Source organism: Callionymus lyra, chromosome 2 (assembly GCF_982586985.1).
Source record: "Callionymus lyra chromosome 2, fCalLyr1.hap1.1, whole genome shotgun sequence".
Taxonomy (NCBI): Eukaryota; Metazoa; Chordata; class Actinopteri; order Syngnathiformes; family Callionymidae; genus Callionymus; species Callionymus lyra.
In genome coordinates, this window is record NC_141819.1 from 13,105,033 (window position 1) to 13,124,447 (window position 19,415).

The 19,415-nt window shown below is 36.5% G+C and overlaps 1 protein-coding gene across 1 annotated transcript; it reads right to left on the bottom strand.

Annotated features, from left to right (window-relative positions):
• Window positions 1-401: 401 nt before the first annotated feature.
• On the bottom strand, window positions 402-19,225 carry xxylt1 (xyloside xylosyltransferase 1). The gene is made up of 5 exons (XM_087783570.1): window positions 18,856-19,225; window positions 16,813-17,351; window positions 15,020-15,167; window positions 7,787-7,919; window positions 402-2,322 (listed from the first exon to the last, which is right to left on the bottom strand). The coding sequence occupies exons 2-5, from the start codon at window positions 17,287-17,289 to the stop codon at window positions 1,926-1,928; spliced, it is 1,155 nt and encodes a 384-aa protein (XP_087639696.1). The 5' UTR covers window positions 17,290-17,351; window positions 18,856-19,225; the 3' UTR covers window positions 402-1,925.
• Between the last annotated feature and the right edge of the window lie 190 nt (window positions 19,226-19,415).

Genomic DNA, 19,415 nt, shown 5'->3' on the forward strand with positions numbered 1-19,415 from the left:
CTATGAGATTATTTAAAGTGTATGACGGATATAACAGCAACACTAAGAATCGTCAGTCAATCCAGAATAACAACGTGGTTGTTATTTAAAGCGAAAAAAACGAGCAACAATCATCTTCCTGCCGATCTTGTTCACACGCCTTTAAATGTTAAGACATTTACGTCAAAAGGCCGATTGACGTTCCATCCTGTCGTTTCTTAAACAGTCTGTTTGTGTGCGTTTGTGTATTTGAGTGACAAATCTAGGTCACATGTTGGTACGTGTGTCACTACCTGATGAATCCGTCAAAAGCAGCAGAAGTGGCCACTTTGTCGACTCGCACGTCGTCTTCCGGCTCATCTGGAAACAGAAAAAGAAGTAGAAACTTTACAATTTCAGGCTTTAAGGATCATTTATTCTGGAAAAGTAGAAGAAAAAAAAACGTAACACAATAGTTGAGGAACATCCTCCGTAAAAACATAGAAGCTAATAAGATCATTTTGTCTAACAGGAGAATGATGAGGTGTTGAGTATTGTTAAATTCATCTGATATAATAGCTGCTGTCGTTCTAAGCTCTTTAAATATATATATTTTAAATAACAAAAAATATTCAAAACTCTGCTTTTGTCTCAAATACAACATGTATCCTTCTGACTGACACCTCTGAATGTATGTTATAAATCCCCCAAAACACACAGATAAAAACACAATAATAAAAACAGTTCTTATTTGGTTTAAATAAAGTGCCATTTTAAGGTATAAAAAAAAAGAAAATAATAAAAAATTCCTGCGAAGCAACAAATGGCGGCGCGATGAGTTCAAGGAAGATGATTTGGAATCTTGTATTCTCTCCACGCTCCCTCATGAGCAGCTTGTGTTACGGACGCTTTGATTGTTCTGGCCCTCGGTTCGCGGCGTTCAAACGCTCCGACTGATAAATATTGAGCGTCGCCTTCTCTCGCTCCAGTCCGGCGAGCGCAGCGCGAGAAAGCAAAAAGAAGTAGGTCAGTCGGTCAGTCGCTAACGGAAAGTCGTTACTCCTGAAAGATGGCCGACATCAGATAATCGATGCTGGAAGAAAAAGCCACGAGCGACACAAAGGTCGATGGAATCCATGAGAGGAAGGAAATACGATTGAGGAGTTGTGGCCCCAGAACACGGATTACCTGCAGGTTTAAAAAAGCGACATGTTAACAAGCGTGTGTGTGGCGAAGATGGTAAATGTTGTTAGACGTCAGTGATTCCACTGTTTTAAGCTTTAAAAATGTTGACTTTTGAAGCCGATTATTAAAAAGCTAAAAAGAAAAATCTTACGATATCATGCTTTGATCTCGGTCACACCAAAACCTCATTATCGACTTTGAAATTGATGACACAGAATGTTAATTTAGACTATAAATCAAATAGTTACTCGGTTTTCAACTTAAATTAAATACTTTTTTGCGAGTAACAACGAAAAAAAACGTAGCGCAACTTTAAATTCAGTGTCAACTGTTAAACATTCACTTTTAATTATCCCCTGTATTATCTCAGGGGTCAAAGTGACCCAAAAGCCTGGGAAAAAATGTGTTTGTGGTATCCCTTGTTCTGTCTCTTAGTCAAGGTGAACAACCTCCATCACTGCTTATGTATTAATAGAAGCCAGGGAGATTTTTCACGTTGACCCAGAGACAACACAAGGGATACCACAGACATATTTGTTTTTGGGCCTTCGGGTCACCTTGACCCCGAGATAAAAAGAAGTCATTAATTTGCTCCTGTACTTCAATACCTTTTGATATATGAATAAAAATGTGCAAAAAGTATACCTTCTTTTTTAACAGTATGCTTTAAAAAGATGTGTAAGAAACAAGGTGGTTTATGAGGACATCCTGTCATAAGGAACCACAGTTACACCATCAGTGGATTCAATGCTTTTGTGTCTTTAAGTAAAACTTTGTTCCCATCAATCGTCCGGTATCGGGCTGTTACAGTTCCCGTGGTAGATGTAAACGGGTCCGTCACATCGATAGTACAATTGAAAAACGTCGCCGTATCCGTGGTCCCTCCACCAGGTGCACAGCTGTCGGTTCCAGCCGCAGGCGAGCGGGTGGAACAGCTGAGGGTGCTCCATGCCGATCATGGTGAAGAAGTCCTGGTCCCCCAGGTGGCCCCTGAAGCGGTACTGGTCGGCCAGTTTGGCCACGTTGCTCGGCTTAAGCAATTCGTTGTAGAGCGCCGACGCCCTCATCGCGCCCAAGTCCAACAGCATGACCCCACTGTTGAAGCCTGGCTGGCCCTCCGGAGGAGGATCCCCGACTCTGCTCTGAGGGTTCTCCTTACGGTACTGCCAGAAGGTGTGTCTGTGCGAGAGGAAGAGAAGAGGTGAGTTTAAACCAGTGACTTGATTGAATGTTTAAATGCATCCGTTCAACTCTGGTCTGTTCTCAGGTCTTCTTGACTTCAACTGACAACTGTGAGTCTCAAGTTACTCAACTTTTATTATATAAAACCTGTTGGACTTTCAGACATGGAGGATTTGTTTCCTGGTAACAAAACAAAAAAGTGTTGAGAATTATTTTTAGGATCTCAGTAGAATCTGCAATCTCGCTTACCTTGTGCTTCTGCTACCTTACAGTATTTTCAGAATATGAGGTGGAAAAATCCTCTAAAAAAACAATTAAAAAAAATGTATCTCCTTATATATTTATTCTGGTTATGCTTACTGATCTTGAACCAATTTTAAGTGGCTCACAGTATCAGTACAAGTACAAGTTATGAAGCCTCACCCCATGGCTCTGTAATATTAGTCCACAAGACTTCACGTTGTTAATCAGCCAGCATCACAGTATTACTCCGCAGTATCATTCCACGGAGCTCTTTAGTATTACTTAGCAAGACTTCATAGTATGACTCAGCGAGGTTTCATAGTATAACTCAGCAAGGCTTCATAGTATAACTCAGCGAGGTTTCGTAGTATAACTCAGTGAGGTTTCGTAGTATAACTAAACGAGGCTTCGTAGTATAACTCAGCGAGGCTTCGTAGTATAACTCAGCGAGGCTTCGTAGTATAACTCAGCGAGGCTTCGTAGTATAACTCAGCGAGGTTTCGTAGTATAACTCAGCGAGGCTTCGTAGTATAACTCAGCGAGGCTTCGTAGTATAACTCAGCAAGGCTTCGTAGTATAACTCAGCGAGGCTTCATAGTACAACTCAGAAGGGCTTCGTAGTATAACTCATCACGCTTTTATAGTATAACTCAGCGAGGTTTCGTAGTATAACTCAGCGAGGTTTCGTAGTATAACTCAGCGAGGCTTCGTAGTATAACACAGCGAGGCTTCGTAGTATAACTCAGCGAGGCTTCGTAGTATAACTCAGTGAGGCTTCGTAGTATAACTCAGCGAGGCTTCGCAGTATAACTCAGCGAGTCTTCGTAGTATAACTAAGCGAGTCTTCATAGTATAACTTTGCCAGCATTCACGGTATTACTCCACAAGGCTTGTGGTATTACTTGTGAGTCTTTGTAGAATTACTACATGGAGCTCCTGACTATAAAGCGTAATGTTACTATTACTAATATTACTAAATAGACCAGTTCATTAATATTGTGCAGTATTATCCTGTGATCCTTATCGTATGAAATATGAACGAAAAATACAGTATTTTGACTCCGTCTGACACCAAGTGAACTCTGGGGTCTCAGATGACAAAGCATGAAGATGAACAACTCAACACAATATTTTTGATCACTATTGTAAAACTAAAATCATGTTTTCAACTCTAAACCTGAAACACAAAGTGCTGATGTCATCAGGAGCGAGACCGAGGGAACATTTTCTGCACAAAATCCAACTGATTGATAAACAGTTAAAACAGAAACAAAGAAGTTAAGATGAATTTGTCTTTTTATGGTTATGAAACGAGAAGAAAAAAACTCTCAGCTGTTGTTAAAATGAGATTTAACTTCAGTACCAGCTGTTCCCGTCTGAGCTACACGAGCAAAACAACTTCATCATCTCTATAAAGCTCGTCCTTGTGATTCAGTCGGGATGTCACAAACTCTGTTGCCTGTTTTGAATTTAAAGCAGGAGTTTGTTTGTCTTTTAACTCAAGGGGGTAAAAAAGTAAAAAAAAAAAGGGCCAACAGGGAACTTGTGATTTGTTTCAGAGCTGGAAGGTTTGCCAGAGGTTCTTGCCAACTCAAGCGGTTTTGCCAACAACACAAAACCCTTCAGTGACCGACACAGAACGCGTCAATCAGATTGTATAAGTGTGCTTTTCATGAGCGGCACCTTGTTTTTTTTAAAAGAAAAACAAAAAAAACGGTGCAAAAAAGAACAAGTTAAAACCCTTGAACTTATACATTCTATCATTTTATCCCTCGATTAAACTAGATCTACTCAAGACGGCGACACAAGATGCTTAAAAAAAGTATTGATTTTTTAGGAAAATATAATTGTTGTGTGTCTTTGTGTGTCCTGGACAATTGCGTCCTGTCCAGGGTCTCCCTTGCCTTTTGCCCAATGAAACTCCAGCCACCCCAAGTACCCCCATATGCGGCACCGAAAATGAATGAATGAAAGAAAATAGTTTTTCAATTTTTGATGATATTTTGATGATCTTTAGTTTGTTTTGTGTTGTTAAATTGCATGACCTCAGAGATTCATGCAAGTATGACAGTTTGAGATCACTTGCCCTAATATACATTTATATATATCTATACATATTTGTATAGATATATATATATATATATATATATATACATATATATATATATATATTTCTCTTTGTTCTTGTTCTTATTTTATTTTGATTTATTTTATATGAAAAATTGCTGTATTTTCTGTGGCAATTGGAAAAAAACAATTTCCCGAAGGAGACCTCCTGAGGGATCAATAAAGTTTTACCTTACCTTACCTTATACAACTGAACGACCAATAAGAATAGTTAGTATCACAGTCAAAACAACGGTTGTGTTACATTTGTTTTCTAAAATATTCATCTCACACATTTTTTGAAACAGAAGAAGGAATTGGATTTTTCCCAATCTTCTTCTGTCGGCGGAAATTGAGCAAATCCGTCGGGAGCACTTTGGTTGCTCGGTGGTGCTTTGATATTATTCTAAACATCCAACACTCGGCAGCTGCAGCTCATCTGCACTCGTTCATTTCTGCTGGTTTGGGATTTGGAAAGAAAACAGTCGCAGTCGAACACTCAGACCGATTAGTGGGTCTACGTGCCCCGAGTCACTCTAGTAGAGATGTGAGGGAATGGAAGGAACATGGACGTAATAGAGCGAGGGATGACATAAGTGGGTATGAAAAAAAGATACCATAGAACTCCATTTCACTCATTTTCTACTCACCCTCATGTCGACTAATGGTTGGGATTATTTTCAGAGTAATCTGTTCCTTTTTAGAGTTATAGACAAAAATGTTTGTTCATTTTAATGTAACGACTGGAGCTCAGTTGTCTTCGTTTTCGTCCAAAAAGACACTTAAAAAACATCCAAATACCTTCATACTACTCGTCTGTAACGTCCCTCTTGTATTGAAGCCTCGACATGAAGAATTGTTCCGAGAAAACATAAAATAAGGCTCGTTTTAAGGAGGATAAACTTGTAGCGGGAGCTGAGAGACCTGGAACTTCAGCTACAAACAATCACAAAATATAGACTTAATGTTTTTTTGGTTTGTTTTAAAGCCAAAATGAGTCCAAACATCAGCTTTAAAAGCTGCTGGACTCGGGTGTTTCCTTTCTTTTTTCAGTCATTAAATGCCGTTTCGTTGTTTTTTTTTTGTTACTTTGGAAGGGAGGAAATGACGAACGCTGTCAACTAGTGGCCAGAGGTTTAATTACACCACCAAAATGAATAAACGCTGTTAATATTTGAGAGTTAATTGTGAAATAAAACATCGAATGGATGTCTTTTATACACACACTATTGAAATATAACTCATTAAATAATTTTGAATTAAAATAAAATGTTATAACAAAGGTACATTTTTAAATATCGATACAGTGCTATTGAATATCGATGTATTGAGAATGAAAATAATGCGATATATCGTTATATCGATATTGTTTTTAACACCGCTAATATTTGAGCTTCATAAAAATGTTTTTTCTGTTTATTGTGGTGCTTTTTCATTCAGTTTTAACAGATTTTACAGTAACATTCACTGCGTTTGCTTCAGTATGTCAGTCAAATGGATTTTTCGGCACCGATCACATCCGGACCTTCCCTCAAATTCAAGTGTGTCTTGTTCTACTGATACATTTGTGAGGATCTTGTCTTTCACAAGTAAAAGTTTTTTTCTGTATCATGATACAGTGCGTTCATTTTAAAAGGCCACCAGATGGCACTTTCTGCTTGATAATCTTGGACCATAATCTACTGATTTCAATGAAACCTGGCTTCATTTTTCAACTCGGATTAAGTCCAGGGTCTAAATGGAGACAAGGTATCATGAAACAGTCAAGAGGCACAGTAAACCAAGCGGTCAATAGTTTTTTAAATACCCTAAAAGTCTGTTTTTTGGGCTCTGTGTCTACGTGATTTGCAGCTTCACTTTTTAAAACCGTATGTTGACCTTTGGACTTGACAACAGAAGAGTGTAAGTTTAAATAAAAGTTCTTTAGAGACATTTAACACCAACAGGACCTTCCTCAAGTCTTTATCAAACTGATGTTAAATAAATAAATAATGAGTGGATGACTTTACTTATCCTAGTAGAAGAGATTCCACATTCAGAAAACATATAGTACATTGCACATTAGATGTCAAGTACACAAAATAACATCAGCATAAATGACTTGTTTTTATTAGTAAGGCTCCGAGCAGTATTTTCTTAAAAGAATTTTCCCCAAACAGGCGAGAAAAAAACTCCACCGCGTCCGATCACACGTTTCAATGACGTAAAAGACGCCGCCGTCAGCACTTTCTAATTTCCTTTATAGAGACGAGAGGAAAACCAGCCACGGTTTGGAATGCACTGGAAAAATACTGGGGAAATGAAATGAAAGCATGGAAGTTATAGAACAACAGTGAGTAAAGCAAGAACCGAGAGCGTCATTCATGTCCAGTCCGGTGAGGAACTGACGAGCGCTGACGACAGATTTGATGGTGTGAGCCGTGAAAACCTAAGTGTTGAATGAGCACGAACACAATCTGCTCGAGAAGCAGAATGAGCATCAATGTTGAGACTTAAATGTTTGAAAGAACGACATCCCTCATAAATGTATTTGATTCAACGATACTAAAGTTAACAATACTGTAGGTATTGAATGGACAACATACAAATTAATAATAATAATGTAAGATTATTAACCCATACAGGCTTATTTACCCCATTTTAAATGTGAATAAATGTAAATGAATAGAAAAATAAACAACTTTTACATCTGACTGGCTATTTTACTCCTAATAAAAAGAACATTGACTGCAGCTTTTAGCTCCATAATGACATAAAACTTCTTTTTCGCTTCGCATACGTCCTGAATCTTGAGAAAATCACAACACCAGGGACAAAATTACGTCGGGAACATGATGCACTCTGGTGAGGAAGACGTTCTGCTTAAGCCAGGAGGTTGTTTTCGTTGCAGGGTTGACTTTTTTAATGTCAACATTTTAAAACTTCCTGCACAACCCAAGGCAAACGTTTATTAAGCTTCTCGGTTAATTGATTTTCCCCGAGTATAAAGTAATTGTTATGCCATCGAATGAGACACTTTTCTCCCAACAATCTACAACTCTTAATCCTTACACTAAAGTGTTTGTAAAGTGGTTTTAAATCCCAAAGGCTGTATTTAGAGTCACTCGCTGACCTGTAAACTGGCTGCATCTCTCTGGCAATTCCGATGACGGCACCTGCCGTGAAGTGGTCGAATTCTTCGAAGAGGTCTTTGATGTTCGTCCTGTACTTCAGGTCCAGATCCACCTGCACGATTCGTGTTAGACCTGAAAGCAAAAAACAAATATATTTCAGATTGAGTACAAGAACAATTCTATCTGCAAAGATTATGACTAATTCATTCTTTGTCTGAAACGGCGACAAACGTTTAAAGAGTTCTTTCACGAGAACATATCTTGACAGCAACATTGAGAGCAGCACAATTCTAAGAACAAAACGTATTCATGTCTCACAGCATGTTGAGTTTGAGTTCTATAAGGTTTTGTTTCCAATGAGACCTCGTGTGCAGAAAGAGACTCGATCTCCTTCATACAAATCGGATAAAAAAAACAGCTTTCATTTAAATATAAATGCAGCAGCTAAAGTACTTAAAAACAACATCAATAATCACTCAATGAGTTTATATAAATAACTTTGGTATTATTTGTTACGAATATTTTTGACTACTATTTTAAAATGCATTCTGAACGGGAGAAGGTGGAAAATATAAACAAAAGTGAGTCAGGGGGTCACAATCTGACCAGGAAACTTGTCTTCATCCCAAACCATGTTTGGCTCCAAATAAAAGTAGATTGATATTCATGTCGACATGTTGACCTATAAAGATGCCAGTTTTCACGATAAGATCCTTCCAAAAAAAGGTAGGAACTGATGCTGAAAGAAAGGAATTTTAGACTAAAATTCCAAATTATACTCCAGATAGCTTTGGATAAACATGCATTTTCAATTAGAAACAGTGTTTTAAAAACACATGATGCAAGAAGGAACAACTTGTAACATTTGTAACATCACAATTCCTGAGCTCTCCAGTGAAGAGCATAATGGGAGAGTTCTGTTTGGAGACGTTCAGCACCGTTGGGGCTTGAAGAGTGGATGAGTCACCGGAAGAGAAGCTCTAATTGTTGCACCAAAGAGTGTTTATGGAAATAGTTGTTTGGGATTCCAAAAAAAAAAAAAAAAAGAGTGAATGAAATGAAACAGAACACGTAAAGGTAGAGAAGAACTGAAAGACACACAACAGTAAAAGTGCGTACGTCTGTTCGTCTTGTTTTCATGGCAACGCTGGGTGAAGCACATCAGGCGGTAAGTGGACGTTTGACCTCAAATGTGAGGTGAAGGAAGCGGAAGACAATATAAAATACATTGATGAAGGTTACACAGAGATGCAAGGTCCAATGTATAGTTGCGTTGAGTTGTGACCGCCGTGTTTAAGTCTGTGTGTTACATCGACATTATATAAGAAACAACAAGAAAATGTCAAATAAATGATTAAATAATGGTGTTTCCAAAAGAATGACTTAGTGGTCATTTCTCTTGTATTCCTGCAGCTTAAATTGCTTTAAAAGCGAAAACTTCCTGATAAAATTGGAGTCAGAACACATTATGCATGTTCAGTGTGAATATTCAAATTTCCCCTGAACGCAGCGTGGCACATCTCAAACAAATGTGATTAAAATCTAAATGATTACTGGTGTTAGAAAATATAAAACCCCATTTTTTTCACAATACTGTATCAAATTCAATAGCAGTGTATCGATTGTTTTTAAAATAATTTGGCTTCCTAAACACAATTTTACTTCTAACATTGTTCTTTGATGGTTTATAATTCAATAAAGTGTTTTTAAATTAAAATAATTAAAGTTTTATATATCCGAATAATTTTTGTGCCGCAATTAAACTCCCGGCCGTTACACAGCATCAGTCATTATATCCACAGCTAAATGAAAGATGAAATTCTTGGAGGTCCCAACAATGACTGAGGACTAGAGGATACAGTGACTCCAGCAGCTTTTAAAGCTGATGTTTTGACATGTTTTGTTTTCAAAACTAATGTTTCATTTACAACTTCGTCAAGAGTAAGTAAGTAATAGTTATTTTTAAAGTGACTTTCTAGACCAGGGTCACAAAGCCCTTTAACAATCAAAAACAATACACATTTTAAATATATACTTTAAAAGACCAAGACAACATAAGACAAACATAGGAGTCCCAGAAAATTCACAAATAAAAAAGGCCTTAAAATGTGTCTTGAAGGAGTCAGTAGATCATCAAACACAGAGGAAGATCGTTCCAAAGCTTAGGAGCAACAGTGGAAGGATTTCTCTCCTCTGGTCCTGAACCGTGTTCAGGAACCATCAGTAGATTCTGATCCACAGACCTCAGAGCCCGAGCTGGGGTGTAAGGCTGGATCAGATCATTGATGGAAGGTCTGACCATGAATAGATCTGAAAGTAAGAACCAGAACTTTGAAAAAAAAAAAATTGATCTGAAGCAGCCAGTGAAGAGTTTTAAGGTTTGGGGAAATGTGAGTTCTTCTACTAGAGCGGGTGTCAGAGAGTCTTGTGGTCTGTAAATTCTGCAACACCATAGTACCGCAATCTCTGCCCCAGTATTGTGATACGCATCGTATCGCGAGTTTCTTGCCAAAACACACCACGATTCAGAAAGTCTTGTTTTGTTATTTTCAATTGAATAAAAGCATCTTTAGTCAACAGACTGAAAGAGGAAAATGGTGTTTTAGGAGGAAAATGACCTCAAATGCTTGGGGGTAACGTGACTCATAATGGCTTTATCTCTTCTCAGTGTTCATAACTCAATTATTGCAAGAAAAGAGTAGCCAAGGCCATATAGAATCTGCAGTGAAAACTAATAGCATGACACGGTTGAGCCAATTTGACATCAAACGTTGTTACGACAAGCAAGGAAACGAAACACAAAAGGTATGTTGTCCTTTTTTTTCTGATGGAAAAGTAGGTCAATCGAATCTAACGACCCCTAATGCCCGCCTTGATGTGATCACTTATAACCCATTTGTTTGAGCCGCTGCCGTCGGCTCGGACGAGATGGGATTTGTTTTTTGAGGGGAAGAGAAGCACATGAAGGCCAAATCACAGCTAGTTATTGTCCAGTGCTTCGGTAAACATCTTGCATAAAAAAAAAAAAAATATATAGCTCAAAATAGAACCACTTTGAAAACAAACAACATGTGATGTTTTGATGTGACAAAAAAGTAACACTGTTAGTGCACAATTGTTGTTGATCAAATCTAAATGTCCTCAAAGATGTCAACAACAAAACAAGTCAGTGGAGTCTACTGACTCCTTTAAGAAACATCTTAAGACGTTTCTATTTGTTCAGGCTTTTCCTTGATTTTCTGGAACTCCCGTTGTGTTATCAGTTTTATCTTGATCTTTAAAGTATATACTTTATTGAATATTGTTTTGATTGTTTAAGCGCTTTGTGACCCTGGTCTGGAAAAGTGCTATACAAATAAAAATGACTTACTTACTTACTTACTCTTGACGAAGTTGTAACTGCCTCATTTGTTTTGAAAACAAAACATGTCAAAACATCAGCTTTAAAAGCTGCTGTAGTCACTGTATCCTCTCGTCCTCAGTCATTGCTGGGATCCTGAAGGATTTCATCATTCATTTAGCTGTGGATATAATGACTGATGCCGTAGTGACCGAAGTGTTGTGAATGTAACAAATGCTTTAGCTTTTAATAGACGTATTATATGAGGAATGACGTGAATCAGGAGCAAAAAAAAGGGCAATTTTCCCACATTTTTCTTCAATCTTGACACCGATGTTTCCGACTTAAATGTCAGGAAGTAGATGGACGTGTCGCTAAAAATGTCAGTTGGGTTAACAACATTTGTAAAAAACAAAAAAGATCCTCAATACTTGGACAATGAACTGAACTACCACCTAAAAATATTTGAATAACCTTTATATTTTCTTTAAATGTCACTGCAGGTGACATTGATAGGCTGTGAATGTAGCAACCGAATGTATTCCCGAGTTCGCTTCGAGCTCGAGAGAAAATAAAATGTACCTGCAGCAGCATCATGAGTTTATTTATCGAGAGAGAAGACAGATTTACAGACTGACCGACTCATCGTCACCTGCAGCGAAGCCATCAGCACCTGCTGCTCGCAGTCATTGAAAAGAAAAGTCAAATAAATGACGCCTAAAAATCAGCCGCGCCGTCCCAATTGTCTATTAATATATGAAAAAGTCCGGGAGGCAAAAGTAAATAAATAACTAAATCGCCCGCCAGCTGTGCCTGACGTTAAGTAATCTCGGAAGGATTCGATGAGTTTGTGTGGAAAATGTAAGTGCGTGACGGAGACTCCGGCCTCGTCTTGTTAGAACCTCACGGGACGAGTGCGACACGGAACAACTTGTATCGAACATAACAATCTTCATCAGGAATCGGATCCATCGATGGTGTGTGTTGGCAAAGATCTGGAGATACCATCACAATACAGGGGACACAAGACAATATATAATCGCGATACTGTAGTAACATGGATATATTTGTAGTATTGTCGAGTACTTGACTCTGGTGTTGCAGTATTTACAGACCACATGAACTGCTTTCATTTGTTTTGAAACCAAAATACGTCCAAACGTCAGCTTTCAAAGCTGCTGGAGTCGACTGTATCCTCTCGTCCTCAGTCATCTCGCAGGATTTCATTGTTCACTTAGCTGCGGAGGAAGTATTGACCGCTGTTATCTAGTGGAGTTTAATTGCAACACAAAAATGAATGATGTGAAAAATTTGCATGTCATGACCGGGATCCCGAAGGATTCCATCGTCTTTTTGGCTGCTAACGACTGCTGCCATCTAGCGGCCAGAAGTGTTATTGCGACACAAAATTTGATAAACGCCATGGGAATGTTAGTTGCGAATAAATGTTTTTTTTTTTTTAATTTAATAATTTAATTTTATCAACACTTTATTGAAATTTAAACCATTATATAAACCAAATTTTGTTTTTGAATTCAAAACAAAGAAAAACTAATTATAAAAACAAATGTTTTTAAAAAAAGATCTAAAAAACAAAGTACATGCATACAGTATATATAAAAAATAAATTGATACAAAGCTGTCGAATATTGATACGGTAAAGTAAGAACATTTGCCATATTTAAGTGTGTACATGTTTTCTAACATCCCGAGCGTTTTAACAAGTAAACAACTGAAGACGACTCTGAGTGCTTATCGACTGAAGGAGCCACTTCAGCTTCAACCAGGATGAACCAGCAACTCCTGCTTGCAAAACACAGCCGACTGAGAAGAGCAGCTTCTCTCTGAGTTAATCCAGCCAAATGTTCATGGAGCGCAGTCATATTTTGTCATCAAACCCACATTATTCTTAGCAGTACCACTGATACATCTGTGATGTCACCATCACACACAAGCTTCCCTTAGATTTGTATTCAAGAGACACAGACCACACACCCACTTATTTGATTTATGTCTTCCTTAATGGAGTGAAATGAATGAAACTAAAATACATCTATTCACAGTTTGCACCAGCATGTCGGTAAAAATGTGAACCAAGACATGAAGGTGCTGCTATACCACCCCCCCCCAGCCCACCCCTGTCTCACGACGATGACAACTGTACCGTGCCCTTTCTAAATAAATGCCATCTTTATATAGCGATGCGTCACAACTTCAGTTGGCACGTGCGAGCGATCAATGAGCATTTCATGTGCACAACATGACCAACAGAAGGAACCTCACGTGCTCGAGATAAGTCCAAATATTTCTGAAATATCCATTTTATTTCAGTTATTAAAAGGATTTAGAGGATTTTCCTGAATTTCCTTTTGATAAAAACAACTACATTTCTGCATTTATCTGAAGTCATGCCAGTTTTTTAAGAGGATCAATCTGTTCTATTTATAGTCGTACAATTAGACATGATGAATTGTTGATGTTGTCAGTAGGAACTGAGGAAGAATCAACAGTTTCTGTGATGAGCACTGGCTGGTTGGTACGTGACCCCTCATGATGTACGTCCACCCAAGTGGACTGAGTCAACACATGGAACACTGACGTGGGCAAAAGAGCTTCCTTCCTTTTCCATAAATCCGGGGGCTCACGTGTTTGTACCTGCTGCTGGTTCCAGCTGTTCGCCAGCTTCACAGAGAGGAGGACCTGAACATCTCAGTGAGGGTTGGACCAGATTGAGAGGAACCTGATCATCTCAAGTAGATAACACAATTCTTTTCCTGGTCTTTATTTACTTGAGTAAAAAAAATGTTTTAATAATTTTAAATATATCCAAGTTCAGTGCATTTAAGGTCAGTTTTTTTTCATGGTTTTACTTGTTTGTTTTAAAGTTAAACTCACAATTTTGGGGTTGGGTTCCCATTTTACTACATTAATGCAGCTGTTTTTTTTTAAATTGTATCATTCATTACAAGTTCAACTCATAATGGGGTAAAGTTTTTTAATAATCATCCCTTTTTGTCTAAAAATAAAATAAAATAAAAAAATCTAAAAATGTTTTTTTTATTTTTATCATAATAACATGTTAACATAACACTCAAACAAGGTATTATCTTAAAATTGTTTATGAAATAAAAAATATATATATATTGTTTTCTTGGTTTCTGACTGTTTTCTGTTTGTTTGTTTCGCTAGATGATAGACGTTCTAGGATATATAAGATATATAACAGTTATAACAAGATATATGCAATTTCACCCACTAAAATTTTAATTTTATAATCCTTTTTTCTATTTTTCCTAACAATTAAACCAGATTATTGGACAATACAATTCTCACAAAAAGGAAGAAGGAAAATGAACGAAAAAAGGCCAAAGAAAGAACTTGTTTTGGCGTCGTTATTTGTTTAAATTAATGATAAAAATAAATATTGAATAAAATGGTTAATTAGCTATGTTTACAAGATATAAGATAAGATATAAGATACTTCCTCAGGAGGGCCACGTGAATAAAGTAATTCATTAAATATAGATAAATAAATAATTAAAACTCCAAATGGAAATGTATTATTTGCACTTTTTTATTCAATCATGTTCTGAAGTTAATAAATATACTGTATATATTTTAACTTGTTTTCCTTTATAGAAAGATAACTCGAGCCAAATACTTGAGATGTAACCAAAAACTCTTCACTTAAAGCCAGTTGTTGATTAACTGGTTACATAAGAAAAACTAAATTAAACAGTGAGGCTGAAAAACGCAGCAGCTCTCAAATGTGATTCGACCTGACGCTCCAGACAGTCACGGCTATTTTAAAACTGCCCTTGATCACTATTTAAATAAGCGTCTGACGAATGTGCAAAAAAAAAAAAAAAAAAAAAAAAAAAGCTGTTCTCACTTCTGGGCATGATGTGATGCATGGCCACGGACAGGAAGAAGATGGAGTCGCTGTAATAAGCCCCGGAGCCGGCGCTGAAGTGCTTCTGCATGGCCTCCACGATGGGGAACAGCTTCTGCGTGAGCGTCTCCACGTCGTGGAACAGAACCTGCAGGGACACGGTTCAGGATCAGGACGACGAAGGACATATTGCAGAGATCAAGATCTTAAGATGACGACCAGAGAAATGCACTTCAACAAACTTTGCGCTATGTTTATCATCTCACTCCATGTTTCTGGCTTTAATTCATAAAGCTTGTGCTGCCTGGACAAAAACAAAAGCCTTATTTTCAATTCAAGTGTTAATCTTATTTATATGTTCAAAGATGAGCACACACGAGAAAAGGGAAATGCTCAGTGGAGGACAAGTATTACATGAACCATTTTTACATTTCATCTTCAGCATTAATGTTTATTTTAATCTTTATTGACTTGTTAATTGCATCTTTAAGAGTCTGTTGACAGTAGAAGTGATCTTTTCCTCCTCCTAACACTCTCCTGTGTTCACTGTAGAATAATCAGTGACTGTTTGTGATGAGAAATCATGAATAAACACTAGAATATCAATGTTTAAGTACCATATAACAACCGGCTAAACACCTGAAGCTACTCAATAAATTATGCATTCTTTAAAAAATAAGGTTCATTTAAGTTCCCAGGATGATATAACACACTTTTACAAATGCTGCACGAGTGCAACTGTAGTTAGAAAAACAAAGAAAAGCATATTATATAAAGCTATTTATTTAAGATTATTAATGCACATTTAACGGTTTGAACCGGACCAGAACATTCTTGATTTTACAGGGAAACGCATGTAGAAACCTGTGAATTACACAATCCGGCGTGTGCGTAGTCGGGTTGTGTTTCTTCCCTTTGATTAATAAATCATTGTTCATGCCGAGCACCGGCTGATAGAAGTGTCAAAACAGAGGCTACTTCAGAGGAAGTCGGAGGAAGCTTCTCTCACATCTAAAGGATTTAGTGCAGGAAATGTTCTGGTCAGTCAGACAGAGATTGATGCTTGTCAAGACGATGTGTTAGTGATATTAAGACACACAGACAGAGAAGGAAACTAGCTACTGACACATGACACTAAATTATATTATTATTTCAAAGAAAATAACAAATAAATAAGCTATTTAAAGGGACTATTTGTATACTTAAAATGTAGCTTTAGTTCAATAATAAATTGAAGAAAACAAGCCTTATAACTAAAGATAATACAAAATAACTCAATTTGAATAATTCCTACCATTATAAAAGACAATGCATATATTATATGTACTGAGATACGTATTTGTAAATACAAAACATTCAACTAGAGTATCCTTTGAATCAAATGTATACAAATATAGCAAAAAATATATTAAAAACAACGTATCACATTGAAGTTGGAGGTTTATTGAAAAATAAACTTTTTAATAGATCAACAGGTAATAGTTGTGACAAATTTTTGGATATTTTATGTACATTTTAGTTGGATGAAGTCGACGAGAATCCGGGTCTTGTTTGAGTTTGTTAAAGCAACATTGCCCCCAAGTGGTGATTTGACAAAACTACCATTTTTAATAGATAAACCTTAAAGAAAGTAAGTAAGTATTTATATTTGTAGACTTGTAGTTGTTTTTTAAAAACCTTACGTCAAGAGCAGCACATGACAGTTGAGAACAACTTGGACCATTTCTGTAATTATTAACCCATTAAAAAGTACATTTAAATAGTTACAGCGATGCATAAAATGAGTCGCTCACCTCATACTTGAACGTTGCGTCCACCAACAGATCCTGCAGCATCTTCTCGCCCAGTTTCCTGCTGGCAGGGTCGCTCACAAAATGAAGCACCAGCTCCTCTCCTTCCAGGAAGCGGCTGTGCTTCACCAAGGACAACATGGCCACCTTGAACTTCTCCTGCAGGCTCCGGTTTTTGTCCACTTTGGTAAACATCATGAGGAGGTGGTACCGCTGGTCGACCTCCTCCTGAACCTTCTCTTCCTCCTCCGGGCGGGAAAACATGGTGTCCACGGTGAGGTCAGCGTCGTTTCTGTTGCCGTTGTGGTTGGCCTGCGTCTGCTTGATGCGTTTGGTGGTGCTGGAGAAGTTGTGCTTCTCCGAGCCGAAGTAGTAGAAGGCCACGACGGCGAGCGCCGCGGCGAGGAGGAGGACGAACTGGTAGGATCGGAAAGTACTGACCCGGCCCATTATTCTGTAGACCAGCCTCAGGACATCCATGTCTGCATGTTCATGTCAACAGAAGAATAAATCACTCCAGGGGGTCACTCCATCCTGGGGGCCTGTGGACAAGAAGCAACAATTAACCATGTTTTATTTTAACTTCTGATTTGGAATACTATGTATTTTGAATTAATATTATTATAATTTATAATTTAATTATATATACAGTATATATATACATTAAATAAATTAAAAAAGGAGAAAAAAAGAAGAATGAAAAAATGCCTAAAACAAAGTTTTGATGTTGTCATATGTTGAAATTAATAATAAAAATAAATACATAATAACCGTTTCTTCATGACATACTTTGACCGTATGAGGAGCCGCATAAATAAATACATTAAAAATATTTTTAATTAAAAATAAATAAATATACATATATGATTACATTTAAATGCATTACATTATGATGATATTTAGTACGCAATTCAATTCTAAAATTAATAAAATGTTAACCTTATTTTTGCAAAACTAGGATCAATTAGGAGTCAAAATTATCCATGTTTCATTTTTATTTTTATGATTTGCAATACAATGTTAATTTAAAGGAAGAATAATAAAACATTTTTATTATTTTTAAATATACATTTTAAAAGCTGCTAATATTTGGTTTTCTTATAATGTTAAAATCAAACGTTGAAAATAATGTCAGAGGTAAAGCAATCATTTCAAATAAGTCGATTGTTTAAACATAAATGGAAGAGGATTTTATAAACTGAAACATAACGTAGTTATAAATGAGGAAAAAGTGCCTGAAATTTAAAAAAAAACATGTTTTGATGTTGTTATATGTTGAAATTAATAACAAAAATAAACGGAGAATAAAACTGGTAGTTAGCCATTTATTCATGACCTTATTAGGGCCGCATGAATAAAGTAATACATTACAAATAAATACATTAACATAAATAAAAAACTGTGACTCATTTTGTTAATTTAAGTGTATATTTTTTGTTGCTGATATTTAGTCAACTTAAAAAATTCTAAGATTAATGTTTAATACTCTTATGGTTTGGAATACAATATATATTTAAAGGAGGAATATTGTATATATTAAACGCTTTTTTTATTAGCTTTTTTTAAAAAAAAAAACACATTTAAAATACTGATACTATTTAGTTTTATTATAATGTTAAAATAAAAAGTTAAAATCCGAGGTACAGCAATCTATTCGAATAAGACGACTGTGGATGAATGGAACAGGATTTTAAAAATTAAATGAATTACAAAAAAAATAATGAAGAATAAAAAGACCAATTAAAAGAAGGAAAAAAAAATACCTGAAACTAAAAAATAACCCCACATGTTTGGTGTTGTTATATGTTGAAATTAATAATAAAATAAAATACAGAATAGAATAGTTACTAAAGCAATTCTTCATGACGTACTTTGACCTTATCAGGGCCGCATAAATAAAGTAATAAATCTAAAATAGTCTACATTTTGTTCATTTAATTGTATTATTTTGTTGATCTTTAGTAAAAGTATGCAATCAAATTATAACATTTAAAATATAGTGTAAGACTGAATAACCATAAAAGAAGGAAATGAAAAAAGACTCACGTGATTAACGTCAGGTATCATCACTGTTCAGCTTCATCTTAACAAACCTAATCTCTTGCTTTAACGTAGAATAATGTCCAGTTAAAATATAGATATTTTTAATTCAATTATAGAAGAATATAATGTAAACTAACGCTGACTAAAGACCCAGAGCTGCTGTCAATCATACAAGATGCTACAATGCTAGCATGAAATCTCCTCCTCGCTCCTCCATGACGACTAAACGAAGCTCTTACATTGTTCAGTGCTTACAGCCTTTCACGCTCACATGCTTCTAGTGCAAGTTGCATGAAATAAATCGATTTTTAAATTTGAACAAAAACAAGAAAAATGACGCGGAGACTTCCAGGAAAGTTAAAGCTAGCAGCCTAGCAACACCGTAGCCACGCCCCCGCCGCTGCCACGTTCTACGTAAGGGTGCCTTCAGGGACTGTAGGAAATACGATTGATTTTTTTTATATAGTTTTTAGCTTTTGTTTGCGAACTAATATTCGCATGACCAGCAATTTGTTAAATTATTTAAAAATAATATTAAAAATTAAACGCACGTGAATAAAATG

What these genes read in the sequence shown, in the direction of transcription:
- xxylt1 (XM_087783570.1), bottom strand. Translation starts at nt 17,289, where the DNA reads ATGGATGTCCTGAGGCTGGTCTACAGAATAATGGGCCGGGTCAGTACT. An exon ending in ACGCAACGTTCAAGTATGAG is followed by an intron (nt 15,168 to 16,812) that starts GTGAGCGACTCA and finishes GTGTCCCTGCAG; the next exon opens with GTTCTGTTCCACGACGTGGA. An exon ending in GAGATGCAGCCAGTTTACAG is followed by an intron (nt 2,323 to 7,786) that starts GTCAGCGAGTGA and finishes CCTCTCGCACAG; the next exon opens with ACACACCTTCTGGCAGTACC.